Source organism: Meles meles, chromosome 8, assembly GCF_922984935.1.
Source record: "Meles meles chromosome 8, mMelMel3.1 paternal haplotype, whole genome shotgun sequence".
NCBI lineage: Eukaryota > Metazoa > Chordata > Mammalia > Carnivora > Mustelidae > Meles > Meles meles.
Genome location: NC_060073.1, coordinates 60,156,974 through 60,174,416, shown reverse-complemented (window position 1 = coordinate 60,174,416; position 17,443 = coordinate 60,156,974). Strand labels below are relative to the sequence as shown.

Sequence of the window (17,443 nt, the reverse complement as noted above, 5' to 3'; positions counted from 1 at the left end):
CCCTCTCTGCAGCCCCAGTGCCCACAACTGAGTGTTCCCACGGGGCCCCAGACACACTCCCTGATTAGCAAGAGTAGGCTGCAATTGTGTGTTCCTGTGGGTGAGCAAAAAGCCATGCATGAGTGCTGGTGATTGTATGTTTGCCTATGGCGGGGGCAGGAGCGTGTGCATGGCTCTTGGCTATGTGAACCCAGGTGTCCTGTGTACGGGTCTGAATGTGTCCATATGGATGGTGTGTATGCTGTGGGTGTGGGTGTGTGGATGCCTTTGAGTTTGGGACTCTACTCCATGTGTGCCCACACGCCTGAGCATCTCCATGGGAAAGTGAGCGTAGGGGCGGGTGCTGAGGCTTTTCAGGAGAATGTGTGTGGGCTTGTACATAGGCTGGGTGGGGATGGGCTGAGGCAGCCCAGGAGCCTCTGCTGGGCTGGGGGGTGGAGTGTCCAAGGGGTACAGGAGATCGTCCCTGTCTCCAGTTTTCTGAAGCTCTCCTTCGGTCTCCCAGCTCTGTGTTGGGACCAGGCTGTGTTGTCAACCCAGGAACTGGTTGTCGCATAGTCCCGGAGGGGTCCCAATCTTCCCTTTTCCTGAGAGATGGGTCCAGGTGGAAGGAACAAGAAGGATAGCCTCCCCCATCTACTAACAGTAAAATACTGACATGTTTGTGTAAGCCATACACAAATCAACCATGCTCCCAGCCTCTTTCAACTCCTTGTCCTGCAGGAGTCCTAGATGGTAGCACTTCGTCCAGGACTTAAGCTGCAACAACCATCTCTGGTCCACAGATGCTAGAGTCTGCCATGGATCCCCAGTACAGTGAAGATAAAGTCCAATTCTTTCGCCTTGGACTCAAGGCTCTTCCCCCTGTGGCACTGTGGATCCTACCCCTGCCCTGTTCCTCCCATCCCCATGCCACCTCTTAGCCAGCCCTGCCAGGACACCCCTGGCTGCAGTGTCCCCTCTCTTCAGGCTCTACCTGTCCTCCCCATAGTTCAGTGCCAGTTCTTGAAGCCTCCATAATGCCCTTCCCCTCGGAGCCCCCACAACCCTGAGGTTCCCACCCACACCATCTGCCCTCTCCTACTTCCTCAGGTCTGAGGTTCTGCACCCCACCCACTGCATCCCCCACTCCATCCCACCCCAGCCAGACTGTGAGCTTTCCGACAACCTGCTGGGCTCCTCCTCTCCATCTGCTCCAGGCAGGGGACCTAGAGCAGAGGCGGATGGGGGCTGCTGCGTGGGGAGGGAGGATGAAGGAGGGACCCCAGTGCAGTCACCATGGGGAGCCCTGCAGGTGGCAAGCAGCCCTGAGTAGGCACAGGAAGCTGGTGACGCAGGGGGGGAGCCTAGCTGGCAGGACCTGCTGTGGGCTCCCAGACTGCCACCACCCCCCACCCCTCAGTTTTCTTACCAAGTGCCCATGCAGGGGTCAGGGAAGAGTGTTCACAAAGTATAGAAGATGCACTAAGGGTATTCCTCATGATTGACACGGGGAAGTTGGATGATAGACGATGGGGGATGGAAGGGCCGAGAATGGATCCTGAGGGGGGAAGGTATGGGCAGACTAGGGGAGGGAGTGATCGGTGCTCTCCCAGACTCTGCCACTTTCTGCTGTGTGACCATGGGCAAGGCAATACAACCTTTCTGGGCCTTGGTTCATGTGCAGGATGGAAGCTTGCCTTCTGGGCTGGTGAGAATCCCATACATGTAAGGCAAGCACTTTATCACTCCATTCATCCATTCTCCCAACCTTCCTCCCAAGTTCTTTAGGCTCGGCAGATGCATCATAAATGCTGAAACTCTTCCCTTACTGCAGACTTAAGGGCAGCTCAAGCCTCAGCTCGGAAAGTATGGAGCTGGGGGCTGAGGCTAATACCACTGATTCCATGATCAGCGCCTAAGGGGCTCCATGGCTGGGAGATGGAAAGGGGTCCAAGCTCACCCCCCCTTTCCCCCACTGGACACCTGGGTTGTGCTGTTAATGGGACAGTGTCTGAAAAGGCAGAGATCAGACAGTTTCTTTCTTTGGATTAGCCCTAGAAGGCTTCCTGGAGGAGGGGATTTTCCTGGAGCCATCTGCTTGGTCAGAAGGATAGGCTTATCGTTGAGGCCCACAGACTGGGGTGTGGATGTGTTGGTGGTGACAGGTGTATGCTGGGCATGGGACAGGAGCCTAGGGGAGGTCACAGGTGGTCCCCCTCTCATATTCCTTCAGGTGCACTGTGGCCAGCTGAGCGACAGTGAAGAGTGGAGCCTGCAGGCGGTGGAGAAGCATGTGAGTGGGGGTAGGGCTGGGTAAGATGGGGGCCGCTGAAGACCTCACCACAACTGGTAGGAAGATGATCTGGCCAGGGAACTGGACAGACCTGGGTTCCTGTCCACCATCTTTGGGTCTTGTGACTTTGAGCAAGTCACTTAACCTCTCTGGGCCTCAGTTTCACATCTGAAAATGAGGATAAGGATAGCACTGACTTGCTTATGGTACAGTGAGATAAGGCAAGTCAGATACCTTGTCAATACTTAGGAAGGACTATGTACTTAATGATCCTGAGACTGTAGGAGTTTGTGACTTTAACAAGGCCTTCCAACTCCCTGAGTGTCAGAGAAGCCGAGAAATCTGACCCCACCCCGTCTAGTAAGAGCCTGGAGGCCAGCCAGGGGGACAAACCCTGTCCCTAGCTGTTCAAGAACTGAAGGATGCTCCTGGGGCACTGGGAGCCCACGGGTGGGTGGAGCGCTAAGGGTTGAATTGTTTGGGACGGGGGTCGGGGCAAGAGCACCGCAGGACAACGGAGCAAAGGCGAAGGTCCCCAGGCGGCGGCCGCGAGCGTCGTACAGGTGGGGCGAGTGACTCGATGACCACTCGGCTTGTCCCAGGCCCTGGTGGCCCTGCGAAGGGTGCAGGCCTTGCAGCAGCGCGGGCTCGGCGCGGCCTCCGAAGCGGTCCAGAATCCCCAGGCGGCGGCGGTGATGGCAGACCAGAAGGGCGGCGTCGCGTACACCGACCAGGACAGGAAGATCCTACAGCTGTGCGGTGAGGACCCGGCGGGGGCGGGGGCGAGGCCCCTGAGCCCGACAGGATCTAACCTGGAAGGGATGGGCTTATGGGGTGGGGCACGCCCGGGATGGGGGGACCCGAGTGGCAAGTGGAAGGGAGGTCTACGGGCCGGCGGCAGGTGCAGCATCCCTGGGGGAGTCAATGAGTCTTCCCTCTGCCCCGCGCCTCCCCACTGCAGGGGAACTCTACGACCTGGACGCCTCTTCCCTGCAGCTCAAAGTCCTCCAATATGTGAGTGCACGTGCTTCTCCCCTGCCCCCGGTGGTCCTCCAGGGACCTAGGGCCCTTCTCAATCAGATTCTAGCGCCCCGCCCTCCCCTCCTCCTACCTGAGGAGCCTTGGAGAGGCGAGAGGGTGGGGAGTGGGGGTGGCCCCAGATCCGCGGTCAGCCGCTCCCTTGGTCCCTGCCTCTCAGCTGCAGCAGGAAACCCAGGCATCTCGCTGCTGCCTCCTGCTGGTGTCCGAGGACAATCTCCAGCTTTCCTGTAAGGTGAGGGCCCAGGTCCACTGTGGATTGGAGCGGGGGGCTGGGACCGGGGTCTCCGAGGGGAACAGCCTTGCCCACCCTTTAACCGGTGCCGCCACTTTGCCCCTCAGGTCATTGGAGATAAAGTGCTACAGGAGGAAACCAGCTTTCCCGTGAGTCCCCCATCCATCCTCAGTGTTGGGAGTCTGTGGGAGGAGTTAGGGCCAGTGAGGGGCTCCAGGGAGCTGGCCAGAGAGACGGGGATCTCTGCTAGAATCACTCGGAACCTGCTGGAATTATCTGGATCTTGGAATCTATTTAGAAATGTTATGAGAGACCACAACCTGTCATCAATGGGATCCATTAGGAGAGATCTCTTACAATCTATAGAAAGGCTTACTTGGGACCAGTTCACTTCTGCTGGAACATTTCTGGATTTGGCTCTCTTAGAATCTGTTGAGTTCCACTCTCTGTGGAGTTTACTTTTCTCTCTTCTAAGTAGGGAAGACCCTAATGTCATCCAAAGGGGATTCTGGTCAAGAGCAGAACTTCTCTCCACCCCACCTTCCACCCCAGCTCCCCAGTATTGACTCTATCCACCGTTTGGATTTCTGAAGAAGTTGCTGGAACTTCCAGACTTGGGAGGGGGGTTGAGTCTGAGGTCACCTGACCTTGGAGAGAGCTGAGCCCTGACTCAGCCTCTCCTCACTCCCCAGATGACGACAGGGCGCCTGGGCCACATGGTGGAAGATAAGAAGTCGATCCAGCTGAAAGATCTCACCTCTGTAAGCCATGGGCTGGCTGGACTGGGGGAGGAGACAAAGGGAGAGGGTCTCTGGGAGAAGGCAGCCTGCGAACAGGAGAGACAAGCCCCAGGGACTTTCTCCCAAGCCACCCCCGTGTTTAGTGCTTCCCATTCTGCAGAAGCCCCTTAGAACTGCCTGTTGCAGGGTGTGGTGGTGGGCTTGGGACAAAGCACATTCCCTCCCTCCATCCCCACCCTGACACCCCTCCCCTTTGCAGGAGGATGTGCAACAGCTGCAAAGCATGTTGGGCTGTGAGCTGCAGGCCATGCTCTGCGTCCCTGTCATCAGCCGGGCTACCGACCAGGTGGTGGCCTTGGCCTGCGCCTTCAACAAGCTTGGAGGAGACCTGTGAGTCTTGGTGGGGTGACGTGGATCAGGAGGTGGAGCTGAGAGGCTGGGCAGGGCTCTGCTAGGGCCACAGTGAGGGAAAGGCTCCAGGCAGGGGACACCATCCCAGCAGTGGTGGGCCAAATGGTTTGTTGGTGAGGAGCCTAGGGGATTCTGAAGGTGCTGCAGCTTCTTCTGGCTGAGACACAGGTCATTGGTGACTCTCCATCACCCATTTTGGCTTATTTAAAATCATGTCGAGGGGTGCCTGGGTCGCTCAGTCCATTAAGCTTCTGCCTTCAGCTCAGGTCATGATCCTAGGACCCTGGGATCGAGCCCCACATTGGGCTCCCTGCTCAGTAGGGAACCTGTTTCTCCTTCTCCCTCTGCCTGGTGCTCCCCCTGCTTGTTTGTTCTCTCTCTCTCTCTCTTTCTCTCTGTCAAATAAATAAATAAAATCTTCAAAAAAATAAAAATAAAATCATGTTGAGGTCCAAGTGAATTCCCCTTCTTTTTCCCACTTCCTCCACTTTGCATTATCTACTCTCAGAGAGAACTGGCCTTTCCCCTACTTGCCTTCACCCTCTTTTGGCACTTCTGCTGGAAACTGCCCTGATGGAGGGGTGGTGAGCTCTGGGATGGGTGAACTCTCTGGGACCCAGACAGCACCACTGACATTGTGGACAGGGGCAAAAGGGAAGAGGTGGGGGCTGGGATAAGCTGAAGGACAGTAGAGACACTGGCAGGGCAGCTCTAAGAATCCTAGAAAACACAGCGGTGGGAAGGGCAGGGTCAGGTAAAGAGGCTTGGGAAGCTATTCTCAAGAACTGAGGTCAGATTTGGGGTCTAGAAGTGGTATTGTAAATAGATTTCATGTCCTACTCCAGCTCATTACTTGGTAGGAGCTGCCTGCAAGAGTGGGCTGAGCATGGAGATTAGCTGAGTGAGAAACGGTGCTGTGACCAGTGAGCCGTGTCTGTCCTGGGCACAGGCTCCGTATGTGAGTGCTGCCACATGTGGTCCACTGCTCTCTCAGATTGTGCCTGAGTCACACAGGGAGGGAAGAGTGGGAGGTGAGTCCTGATTCCAGGATGCGGACATACTGACGAAACGCTTGGCCCCTGGGACTCCAGCAAGCAGACTAGGCTGTAGGTCCTGCAGAAAGTGGACACTGGGGATGCTGGGATGACTGAGATGTCAGAAAGCCTGGGCATGGTGTCTGCAAGGGTGAGGCAGAGATCTGGGAGTCATAGGCCTGAGGAGCAGGACCTAATGGCGTAGAGCTCTGCAGGCAGGGCAGCTAGGCCTGGGGAAGTGAAGATGGGGCTGAAGCAGAACCCATTGAGGCAGGGAAGATGTGGGATCTGTGTCATCCGTGCTTGGCGTCCTACTGGTGGGAGCATTTACATCGTTCAGCAAGCACACATCGGGCACCTACTGTGTCCAGCCCTGGACTGGTCAGGTGGCCTCAGAAAGGCCCCTCAGGAGGGGAGTGCAGAGGGAGGGGTTTCAGCAGGGGCTGTGACCTCTGGCTGCTGGCTGGGGGACTGGGCTCTGAGATGACCTTAGACCTGGAGGAGAGGTGGCATCAGAAGGGAAATGAGATGGGGCTTGGTGACAGCTCTGTAGCCATCTCTGGGTCCCACACATTTCAGGGAGTGAGTGCTGAATGAGTGTATGAGACAAGGTGGGATTCCACTCAGAGCAGGGATGGCAGATAAGCTGCCTGGAGCCCAAAGAACAGGGACCCCAGAGTTCCTTGAGCTGGGAGTGTGAGGGGGCTGGTGACCAGGGCAGACATAGAATACAGCTAAAGCACTTAGCAGACACCTCCCATTTATCTCTCTGGCACCAGTTCTGCACTGGGTGACACAGCCATGGTCCCTGCCTTCAAGATTTGAAGTTTATTTTCAGGGCGGAGAGGGAGGAGGGTGGGAAAGGTATTCTAGGCAGAGCGAATAGTGTGGAGAAAAGCGTGAAGGTGTGAAAGAGCCTGAGGTTTTCTCAGAATGGTGATGATCTCAGTGAGGCTTAGTATGAGAGACACCCATAGATATGGGGACAGAGGTGAGCGGGACCAGACTGAGGGATCTCACACGCTGTGCTAGGGAAGGTAGGGAAAGGATACAGGGTAGTGGGGACAGGGATCTAGACCCAAAGCATGAGGCAGCCAGCAGGAGTGAGGGATACCCTGGCAAAGGAGCACTGAGACCAGCCATAAAATGGGGAGAAGCCTAGGCAGGGAAATCTGGGGACCGAGAGGTCAAGATCTCAGAGGCATGCTTCTCCCCCTCATTCTTAAGGCCCCCACTTGGAGAGGCTAAACCATGTCTCCAGCGCAGATCCTCCCTAGCTTGGTCCATCCAGCCCCACAGAACTCCCTGTCACTCGGTGGCCAGATTGAATGACCTCAGCAGGACCAGGGGCCATCTTGCCAAATGGGAGTTAGCTCTGAGAGAGATGGGCTCCTCCTCACAGCCACGTTAGAATTTATGGCGGCACCAAATCACAGCCTGCAGAGTTGGAAGAGTAGGACTGACAGAAGCTGGACAAGACAGGATGGGACCACTGCCCCTCCCTGAGGCTGGTGGTCCCTGGGGAAGAGCAGGAGAATACCCAGCTCTGGCCCAAGCAAGTGTCTAGTCTGAGAGGGGAGACCCAACCTCAGTTTGGATAAATCCGAAGTCAGTGGAAGGGGACATAGCTCTGGCTTCAAGAAACAATAGTTTGAGGAGGAAAACACATTTTGGTCTGAGGGGGATTAGAGCCTTCCCCTCAGAAAGCCCCAGTCTGAGGGGGAAGCTGGCTTCAGCTGCCTATGCCGCGAGCAGCCCGGGTAGAGGGGAGTAATGGTTAGCTGATGCGTCTCTGAGTGGACATCCTGGGGAAATGGAAGCAAGGAGAAACAGGGAGGGAAGACCGCTGTCCACTGCCTCTCTGGTGACCCCCACCCCCTGCCCCAGGTTCACAGACCAGGATGAGCGTGTGATCCAGCACTGCTTCCACTACACGAGCACTGTGCTCACCAGCACCCTGGCCTTCCAGAAGGAGCAAAAGCTCAAGTGTGAGTGCCAGGTGAGTCACCTACTATGAGCTTCTCTTGGAGATGAAGTCACGCTCTCAGCCCCAGAGCGTCACCCATAGGAAAAAGCCCCTGTCTTTCTGGACTGATGGCAGGAAGGTTGGCTACCTATTGCCCTGGAGGCCGCTTAAAGTGGGAGGTGGGTTAGTGGCTCCTCAGGCCAGCCCGCCGTTGGCTGCAGGCACTGTGTGCGATCGTCCTCTAGTGTTCAACTTGGGTACTACAGCAACATCTGGGCAGCGGGAGCCCGATGTGAGGGAGAGCCTGAGACTCCAGATTACTGTGCTCCTTCACTGGGGCTGTACTTCCCACTCCTTCAGTTGGTAGCCAAATGATATAATTAGACTCTGCCAGTCCCCAGCATGACCAGAGAGCCCTAGAGGAGGAATGAGAAGACTCTGGAAACATTGGAGGCAGGGGGCTGGAGAGGGGGACCCCTCTGCAACGCCAACCCTACGATCTTCATTCCCTGCATTCCAGGCTCTTCTCCAAGTGGCAAAGAACCTCTTCACTCACCTGGGTGAGTGAACTGTCCTCCTCCATGCCCAGCTGTGGGTGGGAGTGGGAGTGGGCGTTTTGGGGAGGAAAGGTGAGAAGGCTTGTCCTTGGCACTCTAGCCTGGTCTCATCACTGCCGTCCACGCTTCTCCCACCCACAGATGATGTCTCTGTCCTGCTCCAGGAGATCATCACAGAGGCCAGAAACCTCAGCAATGCTGAGATGTAAGCGAATCTACCTCAGGGTGGGGCAGCAGAGGCCCCAGTCCTCAGGCCTCATCCCCTTTTTCCTTTTCCCTCTCCCCTCCCCCCAACAGCCTCCATGTGGGACCCTGTCATGTTTTGTATGATCCTTTATTTCATGCTTGTGTCCCTTACTAGTAACGTCCAATGACAGTGGAGGGGGGGCTCCCTTTGCTGGCTACGGATCCCCAGCTCCTAACACAGTGCCTGGCACACAGTAGCCGCTACAAGGAGGAAAAAAGAAAATCATTGGGGTGAATTTATGTCTGGAGTCAGCCAGCCCTCCAGAGGGTCTCGTAAGGGAGCACTCCTTCCAGGCTTCAGAAATCTGGGCTTTGCCCTAAGTCGTGAGAAGTGGGGGGGGGGGGGGGGGGGGGGGTTGGTCAGAGAGGGGTGTCAGGGCGCTGTGGACTGAGGCTATCTCCCCACAGCTGCTCCGTGTTCCTGCTGGACCAGAATGAGCTGGTGGCCAAGGTGTTCGACGGGGGTGTGGTAGATGACGAGGTGAGGCGCGGCCGCGCGGAGGGCGGGTGGGGCCGTAGTTCTGGGAGCCAGGAGTCCGCAGGGCGGCCAGGGAGCAGAAGGGACAGTCGACGGTCCGCTCCCTGGCGGGCCGCTGACTTCCTCCCTACTCCGTTACCGCCCCGGCAGAGCTACGAGATCCGCATCCCGGCTGACCAGGGCATTGCGGGCCACGTGGCAACCACCGGCCAGATCCTGAACATCCCAGACGCGTACGCGCACCCGCTTTTCTACCGCGGGGTGGACGACAGCACGGGCTTCCGCACGCGCAACATCCTCTGCTTCCCCATCAAGAACGAGAACCAGGGTGCGAGCTCCGGGCGGTTCCGGGAAGAGGGGCGGGGCCTGAGCAGGATGGGGCAAAGCAGAGCGGAGGGTTGGCGACCCTTCCCCACCGTCCTAGAGTCTCAGAGCAGAAAGGCCTTGTGGTTACCCAGGCCGGGACGTCTCTTGAGGAGACCCTGGGAGGGCAGACGCCACTGGACACACTCAGCGGCTGGTGCTAGCCCCTCTCTGGTCCCCAGAGGTCATCGGTGTGGCCGAGCTGGTGAACAAGATTAACGGACCATGGTTCAGCAAGTTCGATGAGGACTTGGCGACAGCCTTCTCCATCTACTGTGGCATCAGCATAGCCCATGTGAGTGGGGACAGGGCCTGGAGCCAGTGCAGGCCGTATTGTTATCCTCTCCTCATTGGCTTTGTCCAGAGCACGGGTCTGTGACTCGGAGTTCTTGCTCTGGACAGTGCCTGCTGGTCACCTCTGGCCTGTTTCCCATCTGAAAAATCAGGATACTGTTACTATTTACTATCTTGTCCTGTTAGCCTTCTAGGATCAGGGAACACTCCAGTTGTCATTATTGCCCATCCCTTCCCAAAGCAACCTCAACCCAAGCCCCTGGTTAGTTTCTTTTTGGGAAACATTGGGTCTCATTGTCCAGAATTGGCAGTTCTGGCTCGGGGAAGCCAACCACTAGGTTCCTGAGGCTCTCCCACTTCCTTGCTTCTCTTTCCCTGCTTTGGGACTCAGACTCCATGACTGAAGACTGGGGCAGGCTCAAGAGGGGGTGCAAAGTGCCAGATCAAATGCCAAGAAGACCTGGGGAGGAGGAGCAAGGGGAGGGAGGTTTGAGGGGAAATCGGAGGGGGCTCCCTACTCTGGGCTGGAGCTTGAAGGCTCGGACTAGGGTCAGCATGGGACAGGAAGGGGGTTCTGTCTGACCCTTTTGTCCCTGTCCTGGGCATTCTGAGATTTCATAGCCACTTTGCTTGAGCCCCATCTTTCCCTCTCTCCCCCAGTCCCTCCTATACAAGAAAGTGAATGAGGCCCAGTATCGCAGCCACCTAGCCAACGAGATGATGATGTACCACATGAAGGTGAGGCCTACACGGAGTCTCTGTCCTTCTTCTCAGAATCCCAGGGTCTCTTGCAACCCACCTGTTTCTTCCCCGCCTCCCAGTTCCTCAGGGGCCCAGGACCAGCCTGGGTTTTCTGATTGCCCTCTCTTAAAGATAAGATTAGACCCAGAGCAATGCCAGGCCTCCTGTTCTCCTGTTTTCCTTCAAGGCAGCCTCTTTCAAGCAGGTTCTGGTTTAGCCCCAAGGCTGGCAGCAGGACCCAGCCCAGGGAGGAACTTGGTTCAGCCTGATGTTCCCCACATCTGGGGAGAACTTCCACCTTAAGAATCACTGAAGGCTAGGAAGCTCACTCAGGGCCCTCTGCCAGCTCCCCTAGGTACTGTGGTCCTACAGTCCTCCACAGTCTTCTGATAGCCTGTCTCATTCCCAAACTCAGTTTCAGAAAAACGGTCCCAGGCTTTAGTTCAAAGTGTGTGGTGGTCATTTTCCTCTCACCTATGTCCAAATCAAAGGGTCCCAGACTTTTTGGGTAGGGTCAAAGCTGTGGTTGGAAGGACTGAGGTTAGACTCTGGGACATTCCCCCTGAGGAAGGAACCCTCAAGTTAGTGTCTGTGAAAAGGCTGGCGTTATTTGGGGGGGTATTGTGAAGGGGTGTTCTCTGTCTATGCTGAGGATAGGCTGTTACAGATGGGGTTTCTCACGGGCAAAGAGGCAGTAGGTGGGCTGCAGTCAAATGCTCTACCACTGAGCTATACCCCCAGTAGGTGGGCTGGACGACGGGGATCTCTTGCCCAGTGAGGGTGCATTTTGGGTGGGTCCCCCCAACCATGGGATTTTGAGGATGAGGACACTGGGTGGGGGTGGAGGTCATCCTCTAACACCCTGGTTGGTCCCCTCTAGGTCTCTGATGATGAATACACCAAACTCCTCCATGACGGAATCCAGCCTGTGGCTGCCATTGACTCCAACTTTGCCAGTTTCACCTACACCCCTCGCTCTCTGCCCGAGGATGACACTTCCATGGTGAGCTGGTCCTTCCCCGTTTGACTGTAAGAGGTGGAGGATGTCAGCCAGAGATTTAAGTTAGACGTGGACAGGAGCTTCCTGGCAAGAAGGTCATCACCAAAGACTAGAGAGCCTCCCTTGGAGATGGAGTGGGCATGTGGTCTGCCAGCATGGACCACGGGGCCTTCCCAGGGCTCAGGGGCTGGACTGGATGACCGCCCAAGGCTGCTCCAGAACCATCAATGCCCAGGGCATGTGGTCTCAGGGTTAGCAGGTCCTCCCTGGTTTTCTAAGATTTTGTGTGAACTTGGTTACAAGAGTTCTTAGATCCCATTTCTGAAAGCTCATGGCTCTGAGAATGCTTGGCTCTACCATTTCGTGGTTCTCTGGGGTTTTGGTTTTTGGTTTTCGGGGGTTTTTTTTGTTGTTGTTGTTGTTTTAATGGTTCTCTGGTTTAGATCTAAAGTGCTAAGATTCCAAAATTCTATAGGCTTCAAGAAGGCCCAAGGCAGGGGAATCATTTCAAAACTGACAGTCCTTCTGATCCCCTGCTTTTGCTCTCTCCAGGCCATTCTGAGCATGCTGCAGGACATGAATTTCATCAACAACTACAAAATCGACTGCCCGACGCTGGCCCGGTGCGCGCCCCAGCCTTCCCCTCCACTGGAGGGGAGCCCCAGGCTTTGCCTCACTCTGTCCTCTACTGTCATATCCATTGCCCCAGCACTCTGGGAAGGGGTCTCTGAGGATGACTGGGAGTGGCCTGGTGTGTCAGAGTGGGGCAATTCCCAGCCTCTGGGACCATGAGTAAAGGAAAGGAATGGGGCAAGGCAGACCCTGAAGGGCTTTCTGGAGAAGGAGAGCCTGAGGCCCCTCTGCTGCTCTCTCTCCTCCCCCCAGGTTCTGTCTGATGGTGAAGAAGGGGTACCGGGATCCCCCCTACCACAACTGGATGCACGCCTTTTCTGTCTCCCACTTTTGCTACCTGCTCTACAAGAATCTGGAGCTCTCCAACTACCTCGAGTGAGTGGCTGGGCCAACCTATCCTCCCTGCCAACGTCTGGCAGCTGCTGGAGTCCCCTTCCCAGTGTGGCAGGCCCCCGACATGCACCACCTCCTGGGATCCTCCTAAGGGTGTCGCGACGAAGGTTGCATAGTCCCGTTTTCCAGGTGGGACTTGCTCACAGTCACATACGCCTGGAACAATGAGCCTATGAAACTCCAAATCAGGGCTGCTTTCCAGGAAGGGGACCTAAGCGTCCTGAGCTCCTGTCCAGTGGCTCCCAGACAACTCATGCAGCCATTCTTCCTCTGGCTATGTGGGAGGGTCTGATCTCCCTCTCCCCGCTGCCTCCCAACCAGGGACATCGAGATCTTCGCCTTGTTTATTTCCTGCATGTGTCATGACCTGGACCACAGAGGCACAAACAACTCCTTCCAGGTGGCCTCGGTGAGACTCTGCCCTCCCCATAGGGGTCACCCTCCTAGACAGGGCTGTCTGGGAGTCTCAGCCCTGCATCCTGAGGGGAGGTGGGAGCTGCTGAGACCAGGAGCTGGTTTAGAGCTGGGAGGAGGCTCCCCGAGGCTTTGCAAGGGCTCTAAGATGGAAGAGTCGTAAGGGGCAGGGAGGACAGGGCAATGCCTAGCCTAATATGGCAGGCACTTACATCTGGATATGAGGAGTGATGGAGATTTCTGGGGTTCTTCCAGAAATCTGTGCTGGCTGCGCTCTACAGCTCCGAGGGCTCTGTTATGGAGGTACGACCGTTCTACTTAATATCCCTGTACCCATCATCCTCTTAAGGCTGGTGACTTACGTAGTTAGACTGTGACCCAGTTGCTCCCATTCCCAAGCCCTGCTCTCCAGACAGGCCCTGTGGACTGTCACCACCCCCCGTGCCCAGGGCATGTCTGGTTCCTTTGGCTGGATGGTTGTGGAGAGGTGCCGGTGTGGATGGGGGTGTGAGTCAGTCTTCGGATTCTGCCCGAGCCCAGGTTTGCACAGGGAGGACTTGTATTTAGCATGTTTCTCTTTGCGTGTCTGGGAATGCCCTGTGCATTCCGCTCCCCACCAGGCCTAGGATGGCTCTGCCCCCGTCACTCCCAGTTTTGCCTTAGGTTGTTTGAATTGGGTCTGTCCAGCCCATGCAAGGAGATGGAAGCTCCTTGGGGCAGGGACAAAATCTGAAACGTCTCTGAATTCTCTGCCCTTGGCACAGGGCTTCGCACACAGTAAAAGTCAAATTTTCAAGGTCACCTTGCCCCATGCTGCCCCCCCCACAACACCCCTCTGGAGATTGTCCCTGTTTGCATGCCCCTGGGAGACAAGGGGCTCACTCCCTCCCAGGAGGCTGCCTGGCAGCCCTGCTTTTGCCCTCTGTGCCCTGGGCTAAGCCTGCTGCTCCTCCGAGTGACAGCCCATCAGCATCAAGAGACAGGGGCCTTGCCCTCACCTCATCACTGCCTTTCTTTGTCAGCAAACAAATGTTTGCTGCATGAATTAGTGTCTAGGACTCTGGGGGATCATTTCAGAATCACTCCAGTTTGAGAGGCTCTCAGAGTTTGCCTGGTTGTGTCCCTCCATGTGACAGCTGAGGGACCTGAGGCTCAGGGCCTGCAGGGACTTGCCCAGGGTCACACAGAGGCCTGTAACAGAGCCCAGAATGGACACCAGGTCCCCAGACTCCCTGGGTCTGCCTGCTGTGCTCACCTTGGGGGGCTGGAGCTGTACCGGGCCTGCTACCTCTCTTGGGGTCAGCGGTGAACAGTGCCCCCAGTCCCCACTGGGCCCCCATTTCTCCTCTCCCCACTCCCCAGAGACACCACTTCGCTCAGGCCATCGCCATCCTCAACACCCACGGTTGCAACATCTTCGACCACTTCTCCCGGAAGGTAATGGGGTCAGAGGAAGAAGCTGAGGGAGTGGGTGGGGTGTCTGGCAGGAGGCCTTGACACTCCCCCCGCCCTGGTCCAGGACTATCAGCGTATGCTGGACCTGATGCGGGACATCATCTTGGCCACTGACCTGGCCCATCACCTTCGCATCTTCAAAGACCTCCAGAAGATGGCTGAAGGTGCCTGCTGTTAACCCCAGGCCTTGGGGTTGGGGAAGGACCACCAAGAGGGTGATGTGCCTGCAGAGCAGCTCCAGGGGTTTAGACAGCCCCTGCCCACCCCCCGCCCAGCACTGAGCCACCAGACCCAGGCAGATCCAGTACCCAGCCCTTTGGCTCCCATCCAGGGTGCTGGATTTCCTGAGCCACGCACGGAGAGTGGGCCCTGGGGTCTTGCCCTCAGACAGAGGGGCCTGGGTCCTTGACCCCATCCTCTCCCCAACAGTGGGTTATGACCGGACCAACAAGCATCACCATAGCCTCCTCCTCTGCCTCCTTATGACCTCCTGTGACCTCTCTGACCAGACCAAGGGCTGGAAGACGACCAGGAAGATTGCTGTAAGTGCTGTGCCTCCCTGAGAAGCTGCCTGCCCAGTTCTGTGTGGCTTCTATAGCCCAGACACCTCTCTGGGCCAAGCTCAGTCTGGCTCAGTTTTGGGGAGACAGAAACCTAGATCAGTTCAGGGCGACAGATGGGAAGATTCAGAGAGGGGCATGGACTCACTGGGTGTCACACAGCAAGTCAGTGGCTGGTGGAAGGGGGGCCGGAATGCAGCCACTTGATCCCATCTGGGGCTGTCCCCCTTCCAAACTGGGCCTGAGGTGGGGCTGAGGGCTGCCTCAGTTTGCCATCTTGGGAATGAGCTGTAGAGGAGCTCACGTAGACGGAGCCCATGCACAGAGTGTGATGAGAGTGCTGGCCTTTCAGGAGCTGATCTACAAAGAGTTCTTCTCCCAGGGAGACTTGGTAAGTGGGGCATAACCCTGGGTGTCCAGGTTGCGGGGAGGGTCCCTGGCCTGGGGCTGGGAAGGGCTGGGTAAGTTTCTTCCTGGTGCCTGACTGAGGGAGAAGAGGCCGGGCCTGACAACAACTTGCTGCCTATAGGAGAAGGCCATGGGCAACAGGCCGATGGAGATGATGGACCGGGAGAAGGCCTATATCCCTGAGCTGCAGATCAGCTTCATGGAGCACATCGCAATGCCCATCTACAAGTGAGAGAGTTCGGCGGGGGGGGGTGGGGGTAGGGGGGTGGGGGTAGGGGGGTGGCGCGGCTGCCGAGGGGATGGGGCTGGCTGCGGCAGACCCAAGAACTGGGCTTCCGAGCTCCAGCTGACACACCCCGCGGCCTCTGGGCCCAGCCATCCTTTTCCGGCCCCTACATGAAGCCTTCACTTCATGCTCTCCTTGAGTGTCCCATCCCAGGCCTCACATTCAGGTGCAAGTTCCACCTGCAGGATAGCCCGCATCGCCCTTGCTACTCACAGTCTGACTTCTGCCCCTGCACCCTTGCACCCCCAGGCTGCTGCAGGACCTGTTCCCCAAGGCGGCAGAGCTGTACGAGCGCGTGGCCTCTAACCGTGAGCACTGGACCAAGGTGTCTCACAAGTTCACCATCCGCGGCCTCCCGAGCAACAACTCGCTGGACTTCCTGGATGAGGAGTATGAGGTGCCTGAGCTGGATGGCACCAGGGTCCCTGTCAACGGCTGCTGCAGCCTTGATGCTGAATGAGCCCTGCCCCGGGACCCTCCCCTGCCCAGGCCTCCTCTTAACAGCCCTGCACTGGCTTGGCCCCAGTGTCCTGGGACCAGAGCCACAGGTCCTAGGTTCTAATCCAGGACTTACCATGGGACCCTGGGCAAGCACCGACCTTCCTGGGCCTCAGCTTTCTTTTCTGTATAATGGAAACAAGACTTCCAGCCTCACCAAGACTTTGTCATTTGCCCTCTGAGAGCACAGGGGGGACTGAGAAGCAGTGGGACCTGCTCTGCGGCCCTGACCACATCTTGGCAAGTCCTTCTGAGGCAGCCTAGATGGTTTCTCCTGGGCCCCATTCCTGCCTCACCCGATCCGGCCGTCTTCCCTCTTGCACGGTTCTCCTGCAAGGAGGGGGTGGGACATCTCAGTGAGCAGGGAGTGGGTCTTAGAAAGGGTCATTAATTCTGCTGGATGGCTAGAAATTGCCACGAGGCTGAAGGTGACCCTAAGGATCGCCACTATAATCGTGGTGAGCATTGGGAACTGGGCTGCCCGGGCCCCACACAGAAGCTGCCAGAGGGCCAGCTCAGGGCTCTGGGCAGAGGGGGCTCAGGAAGAAAGGATGGGAATGGTGGGCAGGAAGGAGCCCGGGGCTGGAAGACAGGTGCCAGTTGAGTCAATAATGCTTCCTCCTGACTGTGTGACCCTGGGCAAGTGACTTCCCCTGTGTGGGTGAGACAGGAGAGTGAGACAATCCATTTTCTAAGACCCCTTTTAGATCAAAGTCCCCTTGGCTCTGTGGAGTCCCAGGAGAAGCCGTGGAATGTCCCTGCAACCCTAGGGCAGAGAGCCAACCCTGAGTCCCTCAGGGGCCCCCTGAGTTTCTCCCCCTTAGCCTAAGTCCCTTCCCCCTCCCTGCAGCCAGAGAGGGCTGTCTCGGCCCTAGCAGGGCTCCTATCTTCTTCAAGGCCATATCTACCCGTGCCCTGGGGCTTGGGAGACCCCCATAGGGCCGGGCCTCTTGGGTCAGCCCGGCTGCTGGCTTCTCCCTTCTCTGTGTTGTTCTGTATGTGTTGTGGGGTGGGGGGGAGGGGGGCCACCTGCCTTACCTATTCTGAGTTGCCTTTAGAGAGATGCGTTTTTCTAGGATTCTGTGCAACTGTTGTATATGGTCCCGTGGGCTGACCGCTTTGTACATGAGAATAAATCTATTTCTTTCTACCAACCCTCTCCCATGGGGCTATTTCCAGATACTGTGCACGGGGATGGGGGAGACAGAATTGGGGCCAGCTAAAGCTCTTTAGAATTCCTCGGCTACCGGAGCCCCCACCCCTTGTGCTTAGCTCCTCTTCTAGGAGAGTCACAGACCTGTTTGGGTACCCCTTGGACCAGTCCTCTACCAGCCCATGGGGCTTAGAGGCAGACGGTGGATGAGGAGGCCTGGGCATGGAGCAGTGAGGGACATGCTGGCTGGCAGAGACTGTGAGCT

At 57.0% G+C, this 17,443-nt stretch overlaps 1 protein-coding gene across 3 annotated transcripts in view; it reads left to right on the top strand.

Annotated features, from left to right (window-relative positions):
- Positions 1–17,179, top strand: part of PDE2A (phosphodiesterase 2A) — a 91,415-nt gene extending 74,236 nt beyond the window's left edge. For all 3 annotated transcript variants that reach the window (XM_046015554.1, XM_046015557.1, XM_046015556.1), the window contains 25 exons: positions 2,216–2,275; positions 2,878–3,034; positions 3,237–3,289; positions 3,474–3,548; positions 3,656–3,697; positions 4,241–4,309; positions 4,548–4,678; positions 7,621–7,732; positions 8,220–8,259; positions 8,398–8,461; positions 8,911–8,983; positions 9,131–9,308; positions 9,526–9,638; positions 10,298–10,375; positions 11,259–11,381; positions 11,931–12,001; positions 12,264–12,386; positions 12,726–12,813; positions 13,074–13,121; positions 14,181–14,255; positions 14,338–14,437; positions 14,703–14,815; positions 15,186–15,224; positions 15,363–15,469; positions 15,777–17,179. In XM_046015554.1, the coding sequence (XP_045871510.1) occupies positions 2,216–2,275; positions 2,878–3,034; positions 3,237–3,289; positions 3,474–3,548; positions 3,656–3,697; positions 4,241–4,309; positions 4,548–4,678; positions 7,621–7,732; positions 8,220–8,259; positions 8,398–8,461; positions 8,911–8,983; positions 9,131–9,308; positions 9,526–9,638; positions 10,298–10,375; positions 11,259–11,381; positions 11,931–12,001; positions 12,264–12,386; positions 12,726–12,813; positions 13,074–13,121; positions 14,181–14,255; positions 14,338–14,437; positions 14,703–14,815; positions 15,186–15,224; positions 15,363–15,469; positions 15,777–15,987 (2,343 nt within the window). In that variant the 3' untranslated portion in view covers positions 15,988–17,179. The remainder of the gene's footprint in view (positions 1–2,215; positions 2,276–2,877; positions 3,035–3,236; positions 3,290–3,473; positions 3,549–3,655; positions 3,698–4,240; positions 4,310–4,547; positions 4,679–7,620; positions 7,733–8,219; positions 8,260–8,397; positions 8,462–8,910; positions 8,984–9,130; positions 9,309–9,525; positions 9,639–10,297; positions 10,376–11,258; positions 11,382–11,930; positions 12,002–12,263; positions 12,387–12,725; positions 12,814–13,073; positions 13,122–14,180; positions 14,256–14,337; positions 14,438–14,702; positions 14,816–15,185; positions 15,225–15,362; positions 15,470–15,776) is intronic.
- Positions 17,180–17,443: the final 264 nt, after the last annotated feature.